The 20,103-nt window shown below is 43.5% G+C and overlaps 1 protein-coding gene and 1 long non-coding RNA gene across 2 annotated transcripts in view; one reads left to right on the plus strand and one right to left on the minus strand.

Annotated features, from left to right (window-relative positions):
* Positions 1 to 16,013, plus strand: part of LOC143784659 (homeobox protein Hox-D4-like) — a 37,872-nt gene extending 21,859 nt beyond the window's left edge. The window contains exons 2-3 of the mRNA XM_077273172.1: positions 10,073 to 10,233; positions 12,551 to 16,013. Of these exons, the coding sequence (XP_077129287.1) occupies positions 10,073 to 10,233; positions 12,551 to 12,811 (422 nt within the window). The 3' untranslated portion in view covers positions 12,812 to 16,013. The remainder of the gene's footprint in view (positions 1 to 10,072; positions 10,234 to 12,550) is intronic.
* Positions 1 to 20,103, minus strand: part of LOC143784662 (uncharacterized) — a 260,577-nt gene that overhangs the window by 238,321 nt on the left and 2,153 nt on the right. The window contains exon 3 of the long non-coding RNA XR_013217867.1: positions 19,725 to 19,800. This is a non-coding gene — a long non-coding RNA (uncharacterized LOC143784662). The remainder of the gene's footprint in view (positions 1 to 19,724; positions 19,801 to 20,103) is intronic.

Genomic DNA, 20,103 nt, shown 5'->3' on the forward strand with positions numbered 1-20,103 from the left:
GAAGTCTTATTAAACCTGCTGGAGTGCATTGCAGTCACAGATATAGCTGCAATGCAGAATAAAAGTAAGCTTGGTCTTGGACAAGCTATTTGCCCAAGGCAGATTTAAGAAAACATATCATGGGCTTTTATTTTTGGAGCGAACTACAGGATGGTAGTGGGTCAGTTTGCTCCCTCCAGGCATGGTCTTACAAGTGGCCCATGGCCACAGTTTCCATTTAAAAACCCTGCAGCAAAGGGTTGGGTGTGTCAGTCTTGGTTTGCAAACTGCAGAGCAGGAGGCTCTGCAACATCCGGCTTGTGTGAAGTAACACGGAGCCAAGGGAAACAAAATGCCTGGCACCCCTTAGGGTGACACGGCGGTGCAGTCACCTATCCGGAGGATACCATTTGCTTTCCATTTGTGAGGTTTTTTGGACATTAAAGACATTTGCTTTGAACTTTTATGTCGTCCCTTCCTGTCTGTTGCACTGAACTAACCCGGCTGCACTACAACACTTAGATACACTTCTTATCAGACAGCCTGTTTGTTTGATACGGAGATACACACTTCAACACAAAGTATTACATAGGAGAAGCTTAGATACACAAGTAATCATACAACAACTTGATAAGTTTAGGTACAGCTGCTCAGAATATAGCGTAACACATGATGGTTTTAGATACATCAGCTCAGAAGACAGTATCACACATATAAGGCCACATTCACATGCTCAGTATTTGGTCAGTATTTTACATCAGTATTTGTAGCCAAAACCAGCAGTGGGTGATAAATGCAGAAGTGGTGCATATGTTTCTATTATACTTTTCCTCTAATTGTTCCTCTCCTGATTTTGGCTTACAAATACTGATATAAAATACTGACCAAATATTGAACGTGCGAATGTGGCCTTAGCCTTAGACACACAGCTCAGCAGAAAGTGCCAGGAAAGGACATCTCAAGGACCATAGGAAGAGGCTCAGTGGTTAGGTACGCCTCCTCATTATTGGAAAAGTAGACAAAGTCTCCATAAAAGGGATGAGTTGAGCACTTCCCATCGCTGTTTATTTTATCTGTTTCCCAGGGAGGCTTCTATAAATTAGGAGGCGGTGGCTTTGTCAGCCATAAATTGTGGCGTCAAGTGGTGCTTTGTGCAGGGTGATGACAAGCTGTAAACTCCTCTCTGTCTTATTGCATGACGGTGGCTCTAAATAAAATTCTGGAGCTGTAACCGTGACCCCGAGCCCCTTCCTTACAGGACGCTGAACAGGACGAGGTCCAAAACTAGTGATCGCAACATCAGCTTAGATACACTCGCTGCAAATCTGATGGATTGCACACTACATCCCCAACATCCCCACACATTTTACATACACAGTTTCAGTAATATCCCTGGGGGTCTACAGAGGTGTACAAGTGGATTTTTGTTTTGTTTTGTTTTTTCCTCCTTGACTTCCAAAAGCCATAACTTTGTTTTTACCTCCATTAACATAAAATGTGAAAAAAGTTTGCGAAAGTGAAAAAAAAAAAAATCACACTAATAACAAAAATATTGCCATTCCGCCATTGTTTTTTTTTTGTTATTTTGCGTTTACAACATTCACTTTTCAGTAAAAAAGACCCAATGACTTGAGCCTGAAAGCGCTAAAAAGCTGCCACAAAATATGAACACGATGAACAGCAATGTGAAAAAGTCTTGTTGTGCGGATCTTCCTGCTTTTGTAACTTCTTTTAACCTCTTCAGGGATCGAGAGCAGGGAAACAGTACAAAAATAAATAAATAAATAAGATAAATAAAAAGTAGGATGCTGATTCTTTGGGTTTTTCTGTTTTCTTGAAGTGCCTTTGCCGTGGAAATCTCGGTGGATACAATAAAAGACGCCGTGTGCAGATACTCAAGAAAACAAACTTATAATAAAAATATAAAATTTGGATTCAGTCGCCATATGCTAAAACAATAACTTTTCTTGATAAATTATGTTTTATCAAGGCTTGTGTTTTTCGGCAGCTTTAAGTTTTATTGGTAACATTTTGGGAGGAGCAGTGATCAAAAAACAGCAATTCTGCATCAGCTTTACAAATAGGCTTAGATACAGCTGCTCAGGGGCACAGATTCCCATAGCACATAGTGTTATAATGCTGATGGTTAGATGACGCAGTCTGCAGACCCTAGGACCGGCTTAGATACAGCTGCTCAGGGGCACAGATTCCCATAGCACATAGTGTTATAATGCTGATGCTTGGATGCCGCAGTCTGCAGACCCTAGGACCGGCTTAGATACAGCTGTTCAGGAGCACATATTCCCATAGCACATAGTGTTATAATGCTGATGCTTGGATGCCGCAGTCTGCAGACCCTAGGACCGGCTTAGATACAGCGGCTCAGGAGCACATATTCCCATAGCACATAGTGTTATAATGCTGATGCTTGGATGCCGCAGTCTGCAGACCCTAGGATCGGCTTAGATACAGCTGTTCAGGAGCACAGATTCCTATAGCACATAGTGTTATAATGCTGATGGTTAGATGACGCAGTCTGCAGACCCTATGACCGGCTTAGATACAGCTGCTCAGGAGCACATATTCCCATAGCACATAGTGTTATAATGCTGATGCTTGCATGCCGCAGTCTGCAGACCCTAGGACCGGCTTAGATACAGCTGCTCAGGTGCACAGATTCCCATAGCACATAGTGTTATAATGCTGATGCTTGGATGCTGCAGTCTGCAGACCCTAGGACCGGCTTAGATACAGCTGTTCAGGAGCACAGATTCCCATAGCACATAGTGTTATAATGCTGATGCTTGGATGCCGCAGTCTGCAGACCCTAGGACCGGCTGAGATACAGCGGCTCAGGAGCACATATTCCCATAGCACATAGTGTTATAATGCTGATGCTTGGATGCCGCAGTCTGCAGACCCAAGGACCGGCTTAGATACAGCTGCTCAGGTGCACAGATTCCCATATCATAGTGTTATAATGCTGATGCTTGAATGCCGCAGTCTGCAGACCCAAAGACCGGCTTAGATACCGCTGTTCAGGGGCACAGATTCCCATAGCACATAGTGTTATAATGCTGATGCTTGGATGCCGCAGTCTGCAGACCCTAGGACCGGCTTAGATACAGCTGCTCAGAGGCACAGATTCCCATAGCACATAGTGTTATAATGATGATGCTTGGATGCCGCAGTCTGCAGACCCTAGGACCGGCTTAGATACAGCTGCTCAGGGGCACAGATTCCCATAGCACATAGTGTTATAATGCTGATGCTTGGATGCCGCAGTCTGAAGACCGTAGGACCGGCTTAGATACAGCTGCTCAGGGGCACAGATTCCCATAGCACAGAGTGTTATAATGCTGATGCTTGGATGCCGCAGTCTGCAGACCGTAGGACCGGCTTAGATACAGCTGCTCAGGAGCACAGATTCCCATAGCACATAGTGTTATAATGCTGATGGTTGGATGCCGCAGTCTGCAGACCCTAGGACCGGCTTAGATACAGCTGCTCAGGGGCACAGATTCCCATAGCACAGAGTGTTATAATGCTGATGCTTGGATGCTGCAGTCTGCAGACTGTTGGGGTCTTCGATGTGACAATGACCTTGGTCGGCCATGGCTGGAGTGTGCAGAAGGAATCCCATTATCCTGGGTAATTGAGCGGAGGCCCCTTCTCTTTAGCCTCATTGTCCTGTTGACTATAGAAGGTGCTGGTTTAGTGTCCTGTTAGTGATCTCATGGGACGGCTTCATTTTCTGCCCCATTACCCTGAATGAAGAGATCTCAGCTCTGAATACAAGACTCAGTGCTAATAATAAAGTGCTCTCCTCCCCGCAAACCGCAGATTAGTGATCCGGGCGTGAGTGCGAAACATAGCAGTTTGTCTACAGGGCGGATATTTGGCTTCTGAAAGTGAATAACTGTGAGAGATTAAACATGATTATTTATAAGAGATTATGATTATTAATGTGTGCAGAACATTTACTGCATGTTTATAGAGGTGTTTAACACTTTATTAGATCATCATTTACCAATGTCCAATATATCATTTAGTTGTGGAGCGGAGAGCAACATACAAAACTAAATACCAATGTGTTCATTACTTATCCTGTACCAATCCCAAGTTACCACCTGCATTATACTCCAGAGCTGCACTCACTATTCTGCTGGTGCAGTCACTGTGTACATACATTACTTATCCTGAGTTACCTCCTGTATTATACCCCAGAGCTGCACTCACTATTCTGCTGGTGCAGTCACTGTGTACATACATTACATTACTGATCCTGAGTTACATCCTGTATTATACCCCAGAGCTGCACTCACTATTCCCCTGGTGCAGTCACTGTGTACATACATTACATTACTGATCCTGAGTTACCTCCTGTATTATACCCCAGAGCTGCACTCACTATTCTGCTGGTGCAGTCACTGTGTACGCACATTACTGATCCTGAGTTACATCCTGTATTATACCCCAGAGCTGCACTCACTATTCTGCTGGTGCAGTCACTGTGTACATACATTACTGATCCTGAGTTACATCCTGTATTATACCCCAGAGCTGCACTCACTATTCTGCTGGTGCAGTCACTGTGTACATACATTACTGATCCTGAGTTACATCCTGTATTATACTCCAGAGCTGTGCTCACTATTCTGCTGGTGCAGTCACTGTGTACATACATTACATTACTGATCCTGAGTTACACCATGTATTATACCCCAGAGCTGCACTCACTATTCTGCTGGTGCAGTCACTATGTACATACATTACATTACTGATCCTGAGTTACATCCTGTATTATACCCCAGAGCTGCACTCACTATTCTGCTGCAGTCACTGTGCACAGTATCCCATCTGTTGATGCACAGTCTCCCGGATGCTTTTGGTGTCTTTTATGTTGTCAGTTTTGTAGCAATTTCTCAGCAGTCAGTGACTAGAGATGTTCATTGTTCATATTCTGAGGTTGAACTTCCATTCAAGCCTAAAAGTGGACTTTGCTCCAATATATCAGTAATTGCGGGAAAACCCTGGGACCCCGGAGCAGACTTGGAGGGGCCCCACTTCATCATGCCCACTAGAAGTGTCATTCCCACAGGGGCTTGTGCGGGGTGAGATTTGGGGCCTCTGAACACTTTTCGCCTCCTTCTTTAGACCTCTTGTACCACATTTCGCCTCCATCTGGAGCTACTTCCATATTAGACAGCAGGATTTGCTAAATCTCATCCACTTTACTGCTGCTGTAAAAAGCCGCAATTTTTCTACTTTATCGCCCGCCTTAGAGTTTTATTCTCCGCTGTTTATATTTGCAGATAATCTGAGCAGCGACGACCTGGCTAATCTGTTAATTAAAATATCCTCTGGAACAAAGAGCCTCAGTCCGGCCGCTGCGATTAGCGCCGGCAATTAATTTATTTTAATTTTGCGCGTTTTGTGGACAGAAGATAAGAAGTGTTTTATTTTCCACTTAGCAATAAATGAGGACTCTCCCCCGCTCCGAGAACGCCGGCTGCTGCTATATCTATACTGACGATGCGGAGGAGAGTTATCTGCAGGTGCAGCCGACGGGCACAATAAACCCAGAGAGGTGATATTTGTACAGGGGTCAGTCATGGTGCAATAAAGCCCGGGCTGTGTAAGCGGCAGAGGAGCGTTTAATGGAGACATAGAGACTTATATGCCACCATCTGGCATCTGTATGAGGCCATAATATCATCTGTGCCGCTCCATTCTGGAGAGGTGTCAGCTGTGTAACACAGCCAGCATCTGCCTCCACCAGCAGCGACCACAGCCATCTCCAGTCTCTGCTGTTTAACCATCTAGATGCCACTGTCCATTTTTGACAGCAGCATTTAAATGGTTGAGTTGGTGGTCTGCACGTCTCACATACCGGAACCCATCAGCTTCCCTACATTTACAATTCGATTTTTGGAGGTACCAATTGGTTGGCAAGGCATGTGGGGGCTACTGAAGGCTCACCCATCATTAATCAGGCCCTCCTATACATTAAAAAGTAAAAATGGTTTTAAAATATTACAAAATTTAAAATTACCCCCCTTTTTCCAATTCACAAGTAAAGAAAATTAAATAAATTTGGTATCGCTGCATCCATAAATGTGCGTCCTATGGAAGTATGAATTACGGTAGTTACAAAAAAACGGCAAACTGCATAAAATAAGAAACACGAGAGGGCAGAACTGCATTTTTTTTTTAAACACACAGTTGTATTTTTTTTATCCACTAATAAAATAATAATGATGATGATAATAATAATGTCGTAAGTTTAGTATAGCTGCAATCTTAGTGATCCGGAATTGCATAGTTCTATTTTACCAATTCACAGTATATGGAATTTTTCCCCATTTTTATGTTATATGGTAAAGTGAATGGTGCCATTGAAAACTACAACTTGGTGATGGGGGGACAGAAAAAAAAAAAAAGTTATGGCTCTTGGAAGAAGAAAAGGAAAAATAAGTTACAGTGAGAAACAAATAAAAAAAGGGCCTGGTTCTGAAGGGGTTAAAATATTCCTGGTAACCAGGAGTCCGAGCCTCGGGGGAGAAGACATCTTTTCTGTCCTCTAAGGCTTTATTTGATGGTGGCTGGTGGTTAAATCCCTGTGTCAATCCCGGCGGGCGGACCCGGACCTGTTCCCGTGAGAGGTTCTGGTTGTGGCCGGGAGATTGACACCTAATAATAATATTGACACGAGCTGCACATTTCCCCTTCACAGTGACGGTGCGCTCGGTGCACTATGACCCGCGGGCCCCGCTCCAGATAACGCTGTGTAAACTGCTCTATAAACTGCGCCTCTATCTGTGTTTGTAGACTAATCATTAGTTATTAGGCCGCAGATAAAGAACCCGCGACATTCACTGCCAGCGACTAAAGCTTTTATTAATTTACCTGGGGCTGGCACTCACTAATCCTCTGCCTTCTGTCCCCGGGATGGGAACTGGCACCGCAAATACAAGGTGGTACTATACATTTACTGTATATACTGTCATACACGATCAGCAGCCCCATGTCGGAGTTGCCCTCTGCAGATATAACAGCTCAAGAGCTTCCGGGAAGGATTTTTACAAGATTAGAGTCTGTGGGAATTTTTGCCCCTTCACCCAGAAGAGCATTTATGGGGTCAGAACGAGGGATGAGCGACTAGCTTCATATAAGTCTTTATCCGAAAAGCTATAGCGCTTACCGATTAGCTGCATCAGACCCCAGATACCTGGAGCGCTCCCAATAATCGGTCTGTTGGGCTCTCCATGCCTGTCACACAGCTCTGCGGCACCAATCAGCCAGCGCAATCCAGGGAGCCGGGGTCCCGATGCAGCCCTATAGCTTGCCGAATAAGAGGGAACCCGAGCAAATTCGCTCATCTCTATCCATAATGTCCTGTGCTGAAGATGAAGATTTCCCATCACTGGAGCTGAGGGTCCGAGGCCGCCCCCTGATAACAGCACATAGCATTATCCTCCTCCACCATCTGTACAGGGGGCACAATGCAGTCAGGGGGGAACGTCCTCCTGGAGTCACCAAACCCAGACTCCTCCATCAGACGCAGAGAAGTGCGATCCGTCACTGCACAGAACACGTCTCCTCCAGAGTCCAGTGGTGGCGGCTTTACTCCGCTCCATCCGACGCTCGGCATTGTGCTTGGTGATGTACGGCTGCATGCAGCTGCTCGGCCATGAAGCTCCCAGCAGGGGGCGCAGTGTTTATACCAGAGGAGGTCTGGACTCTGCAGTTATGAGGGCAGCAGAGCGGTGGAGACTTTTCTGCCCTCTGCTCCTCAGCACTCGTCCCCTTGTTCTGTAACGTTACGGGGCTCTTCACTATGTGGCTTAGTTGCTGCGGTTCCTTTTACTTTTCTATAATATCACTCACAGGTGATGGAGGAACAAATGTCAGGTGGACGGACTTCTGACCCCGGTGGCTCCAATTACAGGACCGCACTGGTATCAGGGAGCTCTGCACCACCGGCTGATTTGTCACATGGTAGCAAAGGCAAACGGCATGTCGGGGGGCCGGAGGTTATATACACTGGGGGGAGGGTTTGGATGTTATACACTGGGGCAATGGGACTGAAGGAGAAATGGCAATCTCACCAATTAAGGCTATGTTCACATGTCCACTAATCATCAGATAAATTGGATCCAGTAGAAGTCAGTTAAAAAAATTACGCAGACAACTTTTTTATTTTTTTGTCTGGCTTAAAGAAACTGATTTCAACTGGATCCGTTTTTGTAACATTGAACTCTATGGAAAAAGCAAGCCATTAATTAGCCATCAGGTTTTTTTTTCCATTTTCTAAAGGTCTTTTTTTTTTTGCTTACAGAATCAGTTTCAAATGGAGCAAAACGAATGACTATATAACGGATCCATTGTCCATAGACTTCAAAGTGGAAAAAATGGATCCAATTGAAAATCAGGTTTTGGTTTTTTTAGCTGCACAAAAAAGTTGTTTCTACCCAACTTTTTTGTTAACTTATTACTACTGGATCTGTTTTAAAATGATAATTACTGAACATGTGAACACGGCCTTAGACATGTGGCCCGATGCCTTCTGCATACAAAGTGGATAGACAGATACATTGTGCTTTGAAGATGAATGATATCGAGTAGGAAGATTTTTGGCAGAAACTACAGATATCCATCCTGGAGGTGATGAGTTCTCCATCTGTAGACCGGCGACTGCGCCGTTTGAAGTCAATAATCAAGATATGAACTTCAATATCAGAGGAGAGATTTGATGAAACCAATACTTCTGCCTTTAGTGATTTTATTAGTTTATTGTTTTGTTCCCATAATTACACAATTATCTTCATTTTATCTGCTCCGCAAAGAGAATACAAGTTCATTGCACATCTACGAGCGCTGTTGTTGATATGAAGCCTTAGTTATAGGGGGCGCTGTTTCTCCTTGTGGAGACCACTAGTTGGTGTAAGAAGCCTTATAAGCCAGGCAATGCTCCTTGGGAAAATGGGTATGCAAATGAGCTCTCTACCAGAAAGAAGAAAATGTGTCTTGGATTTTTTATTTTTTTTTAAGCCTTCTTTTGGTGCAATTTTTTAAATGTCTTTTTAATTTTTTTTGTTGTTGTTTTTTTTTTAAATGTATTCTTTTTGTACATTTTTTTTGTACATTTTTTTTTAAACTGTATTGCCAAAATGTTTCTGGAGGCTTTTTTTGTGCCATTTTTTCATGTCAACTTTAACTTTTAAAGTAACAAATTTAAAAAAAAAAAAAAAAAAAAAAAAAAAGATTAGAAGCGTGCAATCAATGCATTCGTGTGTGTTTTAGGGTCAGTTTAGTTATGCTGCATACTCTGTGCATGCTGTTTTCCATATAGGTCTTAAAAAAATGGCAAAAAAATACAAATTGTTACAAACCGCTTGTAAAATCAAATTAAAAAAAAAAAAGAAAGAAAAAAATCACAATAAAACTGTGAGTAAATTTGCAGAACACTGTTTAAATCCAGCCTGAGGCTGCCATCATGGACTCTTTTTCCCATCATTTTGTGTCCAAAATCAGTATATAAAACTGATGTACCGTATATATTTTTTTTCTTCCATTCTGGTGGCATTTTTTAGTTAGCAAAATGCCACACCTACAACGTGATGTGGTAAGAAGAAAAAAAGGCAAATGCATAAAAACCAGAAGTGCAGGGGCCTTTAGTAATAATAATAATAATAATCTTTATTTTTATATAGCGCTAACCTATTCTGCAGCGCTTTACAGTTTGCACACATTATCATCACTGTCCCTGATGGGGCTCACCATCTATATTCCCTATCAGTATGTCTTTGGAATGTGGGAGGAAACCGGAGAACCTGGAGGAAACCCACACACACACGGGGAGAACATACAAACTCCTTGCAGATGTGGGATTAGAACCCAGGACTCCAGAGCTGCAAGGCTGTAGTGCTAACCACTGAGCCACCGTGCTGCCCTTTAGTCTTATGATTTGCACACATTTTCCGATAGACATATTAAATATTAATATATATATTTTATATACACACACACACTCACTATCTGGCATTGGTTTTTATTACTATGGTGAATCTGGGGTCTTTTATTTTTGCAGCCTCCGCTCAGCCCGGACTCCTGGGGAAATGCAGACGCCCTCGGACGGCTTTCACCAGCCAACAACTACTAGAACTAGAAAACCAGTTCAAGATGAACAAGTACCTGTCACGACCCAAGAGATTCGAGGTGGCGACTTCCCTTATGCTGACAGAGACCCAGGTAAGAAACCCCCCAGACAAGCCCCATGTTATTCATTATCATGCCCATTACTGCTCAGTCTTCTCACCCAATGTTTTTGGGTCACTATGGGTTTCTTCATTGCCTTGCGTTGTGGAATGCATTAAAAATGATGGGATGCTTATGCATGCGGTTTTTTTAGCTTTTTTTTTTTTTTTTTGGCAGAAAACGGCCAAAAAAACGCATACATAAGCATCCTATCATTTTTAATGCATTCCGCAATTTTTGTGCACTTGCTGCGTTTTTTACCACGAAAAAAATGCATCGCGGGAAAAAACGCAGCATGTTCATTAATTTTGCAGATTTTTCGCGATTTTGACGCTATATTATTGCATTGTGAAGCTCCAGAAAAAAAAGGCGAAAAATACGCAATAAAAACGCAAAAAAAAACGCATGCGGATTTTTTGCAGAAAAAGTCTGGTATTGTTCAGGAAAATTCTGCAGACATTCCTGAACGTGTGCACATAGCCTTACACTTTCACACTCGCCCCATGAATTTAACTTTTTTTTTTTTTCTCCGATGCAGCTGCGTCCCCTAGTGGGGGGGGAGTGGGGGTCAGTTATAAAAATAAACAGGGCGAGTTCTGCTGGGGATGATTGATCGTTAGAAAATTAAAATATATTTACAACTGATAAAAAGTAAAAATGTCAACAAATCTCAACTATTTCATGTTGTATGAGAATGAAAAAAGATTTTATACATTTCTGTAAATAGGAATTAGTTTTACACCCAACCTGCACCTCATATGACCTGGAGCGTGGGAAAAAGTTCCCAGGCTGCAGTTCATGAGAACATCCAGCAGGGGCGCATCACCGCGACTGAAGGAAATGTAGGTCAATGACCTACATTTCCTTCATTCGCCGGGGAATTACAAGCACGAGCACAGCTGCATTTGCAGGGCTCCTGCTTGTAAATTATTTTAACCCTTTCAGATGGATTACCTCGTGGGACGTGACGGGTCAGCAGAAGGTATGTATATTGTGGGTTTATTGTTTTGCCAAGCGAGGGTCTGCAAATGGATTGAGAGAGCAATAAAATATTAAAACAAACGCTGTGTTTATTTCATTAAAATACTTTTAAATCATGTGTGTGTGTGTTTTTTAACCCTTTCGTACTATTGGATTAATAATGGATAGGTGTCATAATTGACGCCTCTCCATTATTAATCTGGCTTAATGTCACCTTACAATAGCAAGGTGGCATTAACCCTTCATTACCCCATATCCCACCGCTACACGGGAGTGGGAAGAGAGAGGCCAAGTGCCAGAATAGGAGCATCTTCCAGATGTGCCTTTTCTGGGGTGGCTGGGGGCAGATGTTTTTAGCCACGGAAGGGCCAATAACCATGGACCCTCTCCTGGCTATTAATATCTGCCGTCAGTCACTGGCTTTACCACTCTGGCGGAGAAAATTGCGCGGGAGCCCACGCCAATTTTTTCCGCCATTTAACCCTTTATTTTAGCAGCTACAGCGCTGAAATTTTGCACATACACACTACTAACATTAGTAGTGTGGAATATGCAAAAAAATGGGGATATGAGATGGTTTACTGTATGTAAACGATGTCTCATATCATGTCGGGTTTAGGCAGGAGAAATGAAAAGCCGGCAATTGAATTACCGACTTTTCACTAACACCGCTGCGTATTTCTCGCAAGTCACACTGCTGGTCCGTGTGGAATCCGTATTTTTCTCGCCCCCATAGACTTTTATTGGCGATTATTTTGCGCAATACGCTGACAAACGCAGCATGCTGCGATTTTGTACAGCCGTAGAAAGCCGTATATTACGGATCCGTAATATACGACTGATAGGACTAGACCCATTGGGAATCATTGTGCCGTATGTGATGCGAGTTTTACGCACGTAGTTTCTGCGCTCTTATGTCCATAAAACTCGCATGTGTGACGGCGGCCTAAGAGATGGAGAGAGTTTTCCCTTAGATCGAGAGGACAGGTCCAGGCAAGTAAAAACGGATCATACAGACAAGACAAGCAGGGCATGAATACGACCTCGGTCTAATTCTTCCCACATCTGAGGGTTTGTTACATTTGTATCCACTTTAAACAATGCTCTGTGAGCCCAACAGTCTGGTCCCTAGACTCATACATTGTAATAATCTATCAGGACAGGAGAGAGATACTGATGCGTTTCGCTCACAGAGGATTATCTAGTCAGGATGCGATTGTAACAAACCCTCAGCAGTGACGTTATGGACATTCAATGTTATTTAACATCATTTCTTTACACCTCCTCGCAGATAAAACAGTCTAAATCTCTTCTCCACCTTCACTTCCAGGTAAAGATCTGGTTTCAGAACCGCAGGATGAAATGGAAAAGGAGCCGCAAAACCAAAGAACAGGGATCGTCCAGCCAAAGGCCCGGGGGCAAAACGCCACTCAAAGACGAAGACGAGGAAGAGGAGGAAGATGAGGAAGAAGATGGTGCGTTCCAAACAGCGGAGCCTGGCACGGACATCCTGCGGCTCCCTGCCCAGAGCAGCTACAGCCCACAGTCATTTTGCTCCGAGGAAGAGACTGCGGCCATGTCTTCTCTATAAGGGACGGGCACACGGACATCGGGCACCGGACAGCCCAACAGCCATTTATTTATTGACCATGGACACAGAGGGTGGAGATATTTAATTTATATGTATTTAATTATCTACTGGGGTTGTGGGGTAGGGGGCAAACTACGGAGGTGAGCGCCTATATATGCGTCTGATGTAGAAAGTTATAGGGGTTATTTAGCATAAAAAGTTCTACCACTTTCTAATATATGATTTTTGCATTCTGTTTGCTGTTAGTAAACATTTGTGTTTATATCTAGAGGCTGGAATCCTAAACAGATCTAAAACCCTTCACAGCTGAGCATTTGCTACAATTAAATCCACTCTAGACTCTAGAGAGATACAATGTATCAGTGCAAGTAAATTGTAACAATCTGACAAAGAGAGAGACTTGTGCTACCCATGAGGAATACTAGGCTATGTTCACACGTTGCGTTTTTTAATGCATTTTTTTCCAGCAGGCAAACCTGTTCTCTTGGCAGTAAGAAACCTGCTGATTAAAAAAAAAAAAAAGCAGCAGGTTTTGCTTAGTTTTTGTTGCATTTTCTTCATGGTACATTTGTCTCTTGTGCATGCTGATAATCTGATTCTACTTCATCAGGTTTCGGCACAAAAAAAAAAACAAAACAAAAAAAAACAGCAAAACCCGATACCTGCATTTTTTTTTTGCACCACCCATTGATTTCAATGGGTGAAAAACACTGAAAGAAGTAACATGCTGCATTTAGCAAAAACCAAGGTACTGCACAAAAAACTGAGGACAAAAAAAACGAGATGCGTACACGAGATTTCTGAAATCTCATAGACTTTGCTGGTACTGTAAAACGCAGCTGAAAATTTGCACGAAACAACACCACAATGTGCGAACATAGCCTAAGGGTATGTTTCCACGGTCAGGAAACGCTGCTTGTTTGACGCTGCGCAGAGCTGCAGCGTCAAACAAGCAGCGTCCAGATGTTCCAGCATAGTGGAGGGGATTTTATGAAATCCCGTCTCCACTATGCGTGGAAACCCGCACGCGGCGGCCCTGCGACTCCGGACATGCTGCGCGTCTTTTCAGATCGCAGCATGTCCGTACACCTTGCGGGGACGCAGCGTCCCCGCAAGGCATATCACAGGGCCCTATGGGAGCGAGCGATCATCCCGGATGTGAAGAGTTAACACATCCGGCATGATGGCGTCCCAGAAAGGGGGCGGGGTTTAGCGCCGAGCGGCTTCGCCGCTGCGGCGATCCCGCCGGCCATCCTGAACGTGGAGACATAGCCTTACTGCATAAATGCAGCACGCTCCTATTCACTGACAGCAAGTAGAGCTATTTCATGATGCAATTAGGACTTACTCACAAAAAAACCTTCACTTTGGATATTAAAGTGGAATTCTACCAAAAAAGGCTTTATGCAGTAAGATTCTTATAATTCGGCATCAACCAGACCAGATATCAGACATTCTGGATTATCCGATGGTCATAGACCCCTAGATATAATACTCATTCTTAATCCAGCATCTGTAGGGCATGATAGAGGCCGGATTATGAAATACTCCGGATTATTAGATAAGCATTAAAGAGACAAATCTGAAGTTTGTTAAAGGGGGTTTTCCATCATTTTTGTTTTCCACGATCAGTGGCGCGGCCATATTGGTTGTCAGTTTAGGCTTCTCTTATGGTCGTGACAAATGTACCGTCATTATCTGCCCTGTAAACTAGGAAAGAGGTGGAGGGACTACAAATTTCAGCATGTCTTGGCAGGAGCCAGGGATGATCTCTCGGATTGTTGCTTGATTTGGAGTTGTGGGTGATGTTCACAGATTTTTTTTTCATGATCATTTGTACACTGGGTGGCGCTGTTCTGGTGATTAATTTGTGATTTTTGCCTTGCCGAAAGAAAAGTCGTTCAGAAAGTTCATCATGAGATTAACGGACTCTGTAATGAGCTCTAATAACCTGATAATAAACTCCGCCGACGAACTAGGAATCATCTCCCTTCATGAACTTTCGAAATTGTTTAAAGGGGAACTCCATACTCTCTCTGCTAGGGTGGCCTTCCTTGATGATTTGCTTTATTTTCTTTGTGATTTGCTTGCTTGTATTTTATAATCATCTATTCTTGCTGTTATAAAGAGGTGATTTTCCATAACATATAAGGTGAACAAGCAACGCTGCAGTGTAAACCATGGGGGACAAAAGGTGTATTTTTAGACAATAGCAGCCTCAAAAAAAAAAACCTCTATCCGTTCTATTAACAATACACCAAGTTCTACCCTAAAAATGGTAATAAAACAAAAGAAAAGTCTCGATGGTTGACTTCTGATCATAGGTGATGGTAAAGATCCAGATCAACTTTCTAGGGGCTCAGATTCATCTACAAGTATCAGGTATTATTCAGGACTGTGTGAGGATAGTGAAAACTGAGCTGCAGCCTTATGTGGTGACCATATGGCGGTGTAATACTCGCATCTCGCTCATTTATGGTGCGGCCACAGGTTATGCCAGAAGTGTCTGACGTAGCGCCAACACTGGGAAGCATTTTTCGGATACTGTGCATTAGTTGTGACTATATGGTGCAGACTCTATATGACAGTATTATCTTGGCACCGTGTGACGGTATTATATGGGTAGTAAATACAATTATGATGACCCTGAATGGCGATATTACAAGGGCTGAAGATATGAGGAATACTATGAGATAAGTTTCGCAACCGCTTTCCACATCAGCTCAGATCTTCTCATTTCCTTATTGCAGAATAGTTATGATGTGTAGGATCAGGGATGGACGGGGTCACGGGAGGAGATTATTGACTATGATATAATCATTGAGTGCTGTGACCCCGGAGTCCTCCACTCCTGACCTTGGAGTTATCACTCAATCTTTATATCCTGGGGAACAGAAAGATTAGATAATTTATGGGGCTGAGAACCAGTAAATGGTGAAAAAAAAATAGAAAACACAGTAGTTTGACAATAAATGGCTTCACCCAACCACTAACCATGAGTGGAGGAAATGTTTTGGTGTTATCATTCATATTCTCTGAAAAATGGCGACGAAAGCAAAAATTCTGCAGGGGTATGTAAACTTTTGAGCACAACTGTACGTTACATTACTGATCCTAAGTTAGGCCGGTTTCACACTAGCATTTGTGTGCGCAGCGTAGTGCTGCGTACCCCTTTCCTTCAGATCCGCATACATCGGCATCCGTCCTGCATACCTATATTTAACATTGTGTACGCAGGGACATGCGTTGTATGCGGATGCGTCCCCGTGAGTCATTTTGATGTGCCCGCCGAACACAACACAGGTACGCGGGAGGGATGCAGATGCATGCGGATCTGAAGGAAAGAGGTACGTAGCACTATGATGCGGACAGAAACTCTAGTGTGAAACCGGCCTTACATCTGTATTATACTCCAGAGCTGCACTCACTATTCTGCTGGTGCAGTCACTGTGTACATACATTACATTACTGATCCTGAGTTATATCCGGTATTATACCCCAGAGCTGCACTCACTATTCTGCTGGTGCAGTCACTGTGTACATACATTACATTACTGATCCGGAGTTACCTCCTGTATTATACTCCAGAGCTGCACTCACTAGTCTGCTGGTGCAGTCACTGTGTACATACATTACATTACGGATCCTGAGTTACATCCTGTATTATACTCCAGAGCTGCACTCACTATTCTGCTGGTGCAGTCACTGTGTACATACATTACTGATCCCGAGTTACATCCTGCATTATACTCCAGAGCTGCACTCACTATTCTGCTGGTGCAGTCACTGTGTACATACATTATATTACTGATCCTGAGTTACATCCTGTATTATACTCCAGAGCGGCACTCGCTATTCTGATGTTTCTTATGCCCACCTGTCAAATTCCCCAAGACTGGCGGTGTCCTTACAGTAGAAATGTTACTATAGTCCCTGACTAGAGTAACATCTCCGGAAAGGTGCACGTGACTTAGACGATGTGTCAAATTTATTAGGAGGAATGAGGTTCATAATGAATTTGGTGGATCTTAATCCTGCATGCCCCCCATTAATACTGGAGTACAAAACATCAGTCTAAGGCCTGTCCCACACGTCCAGATAATTCCGGTACTGGAAATATCGGTACCGGAGTTATCCATGTCCGTGTGTCCGTGAGCTCACGTAGGCCATCCGTGTGGCACACGTGCGGCAGCCGTGTGCCACCCGGGTACCACACGGACCATGCAGGAGAGACAGCCCTACAGTAAGCGCTGTCCCCCCTGTGTGGTGCTGAAGGCTGCATTCATCTCTTCTCCCCCGCAGCGTTCGCTGGAGAGAAGAGATGAAAGATCATTTTTTTCTAATTTTTTGTTAAAAATAAACTTTGCTGGTGTCCTCCCATCCCCAGTGCGCCACCCGGCCTCCTGCAGATGCAGAGAAATACTCACCTAGCTCCCGCGATGTAAGCGCTGTCTCCAGCACGGCACACGGACAACATCCGTGTGCGGTATGTGTTTTACACGGACCCGTTGACTTTAATGGGTCCGTGTAATCCGTGCGCTCCCACGAACAGACATGTCTCCGTGTTTTCCAAATGGACACACGGTCCGCGAAAACACGCTGACATGTGCAGAGACACATTGATTTTAATGTGTCTACGTGAGTCAGTGTCTCCGGTACATGAGAAAACTGACACCTCACGTACCGGAATCACTGACATGTGAAACCGGCCTAAGGGTTTGTGCACACGTTGCGGATTTGCAGCAGTTTTCCATGCGGTTTACAGTACAATGTAAACCTATGGAAAACCAAATCCGCAGTGCACATGCTGCGGTTTATTCTTTGTGCGGATTCCGCAGTGTTTCACACCTGTTCCATAATTGGAATCCGCAGGTGTAAAAACGCAGGTGAAATTGGCACAAAACTGCGGTAGATTCGCAGGGTGTTTTACCTGTGGATTTTTTGGAATCTGAGCAGAAAAATCTGCAACGTGTGCACATACCCTTAAGGAATCTGGGACATTGGGGGTGGGGGTGGAATATTTGGGATCTTATAGGGCTGATGGAACCTAGTACTTTGCTGCATGGCCTCCATGCAGTGACGCACAGGCCGGCGACCAGCATACATGAGCTGTAGGATTCTAGGCCAATGTTTTTTTGGGGTCAATTTCCTTCTTAAATGTAAAAAATATATATATAATTCCCACTCTGGACAACATCTGGAAGACAAACACTTGTACCAGGATAGAGACACTTGTCAGCCAGTGAAGATTCATAGAGAAGAATGATAAGTGAGGGGGGGGGGGGGCAGTGAAAATGGAAGGACATCAAAGATTTAAATTGCGCTCCTTGCTGCGCGGTGACAGCTTTAATTTGCAAAGTACAAGCATTAAAGTGATGAATGTGCTGCTGTAATTCCTGCAGTGAGAGCGGCCGTCAGGAGCCGTGCAGTGGCCTTTTTTTATTTATGGCTGTGCTTGGGAGAGACGGGCAGAGGGCCCAGTTCTGCTGCTTGGCCCGGGAGCGCTGATTTATGGCCCCTGTGGAGCATGACTCACCGTGTATACACAGACTGATCTCATTAGTGCTTCATTAATTCCACTTATCCCCGAGTCTTAAACACTGATCCGCTCTCCGTTTATAAAATACACCTGCAATCTGCGCCACACGCACGAAAAGCCGCGAGACTCCATTATTAGTGGCTGAGAATCAATGAAAGTCGGGATCTGATTAGCCCGGATCTCATTTATCTTCTGCCCCGTCTTACCGCTAATGACACCAATTTACGTTACATGTGTCGCAATTTTCAGACAAGTCACATCACCAAAAATAATTGTCACAGTCACATTGAAGTCTGTGGCAATCAACTTGCTACAAAAAAAGTCAAAATACATTTGGAAAATATTTGCAACTCTGTTATGATCGGTCGCAGGTTACAATGCGACACCAGGACCCCACTGTCGCTGTGTGGCCCCAGCCTTAGGTTATGTTCACACGTTGCATTTTTTTATGCAAATTAAAAAGCTGCATCTTACACTACCAGCAAAAGCTATGAGATTTCCAAAATCTCATACACGCATTGTTGTTTTTTTCCTGACTGAATTGGAAAATGGCTGCTTTTTTTAAAAAAAAAACTACATGTCACTTCTTTCAGCATGATTAAGTGCAAAAACGCAGGTTATCAGTTATTGCTGCGCCTTTGGTGCAGAAAACTCAGGAACTAGAACTAAACTGTATCAGCATGCACAAGAGACCAATGCATCTAAAAAAACGCAGCAAAAAAATTAAAAAAAAAGCAGGCTTTGCCAGCAGGAAAAAAAAAACTTCAGCAAAAACGCAACGTGGGAACATAGCCTTAGGCTTTATTCACAAGGAGTTTTCTGTAACGTTAAAAAAACAGGAGTTTTTCCAAGCAGAAACCTCTTCAGGAAACGCTCCGGTTTTGCTGAGTTTTTCATTTCTTGAAAAGTTTCCTGAAAAGTTTTAGACAATTATTTTTTTGCCGCCTTTTGATTGGACGGTGCATAGTTTGGAGAAGTTTATTCAGGATCATCTTCATAGAAGAAGCGACGTGCACTTTCATTTTTTTCCCCCATCAGTAATTTTTCAAAACCTCCTGATATGAACAGTAAATAAAGTGTATTTCCCGCAGAAATACCGGTAAGTTAGAGTTAGAGGGTTTTTTTTCTGCCTTTTGATTGGGCAGTGCATAGACCGGAGAAGTTTCCACAAGTCAAAGAATGTAGGGGGGAAATAAATCGCAGTGTGTGGACAAGTCCTAAGCTCTCATTCAGATGTCAAGGGTTTTAGTAGATTTTTTTTTTATATATATATATAAAATTTTCACTCACTTTTGTTTTTTGTTTTTTTGCATTTTATCATAAGTTTTTTTTTTAAATTTGCATATAGAAAATAAAATTCCAAGTTTCGTGTACCTGGTGTAAGAACGTGCAGCTTTCATGACACTTGGCCGCCGTCATTGTGATTTCCGTTTCGTTTTTTCACATTGATCTGCAAATTGGACAGAATTGAAAAAAAAAAATGGAGGTGAGAACCTGGACTGTGAGAGATGCATGGAGCATCAGTGCAAAGCGGCGTCTGAGTGATGGAGCATCAGTGTAAAGCGGCGTCTGAGTGATGGAGCATCAGTGTAAAGCGGCGTCTGAGTGATGGAGCATCAGTGTAAAGCGGCGTCTGAGTGATGGAGCATCAGTGTAAAGCGGCGTCTGAGTGATGGAGCATCAGTGTAAAGCGGCGTCTGAGTGATGGAGCATCAGTGTAAAGCGGCGTCTGAGTGATGGAGCATCAGTGTAA

This window comes from Ranitomeya variabilis, chromosome 7 (assembly GCF_051348905.1).
Source record: "Ranitomeya variabilis isolate aRanVar5 chromosome 7, aRanVar5.hap1, whole genome shotgun sequence".
Lineage (NCBI taxonomy): Eukaryota > Metazoa > Chordata > Amphibia > Anura > Dendrobatidae > Ranitomeya > Ranitomeya variabilis.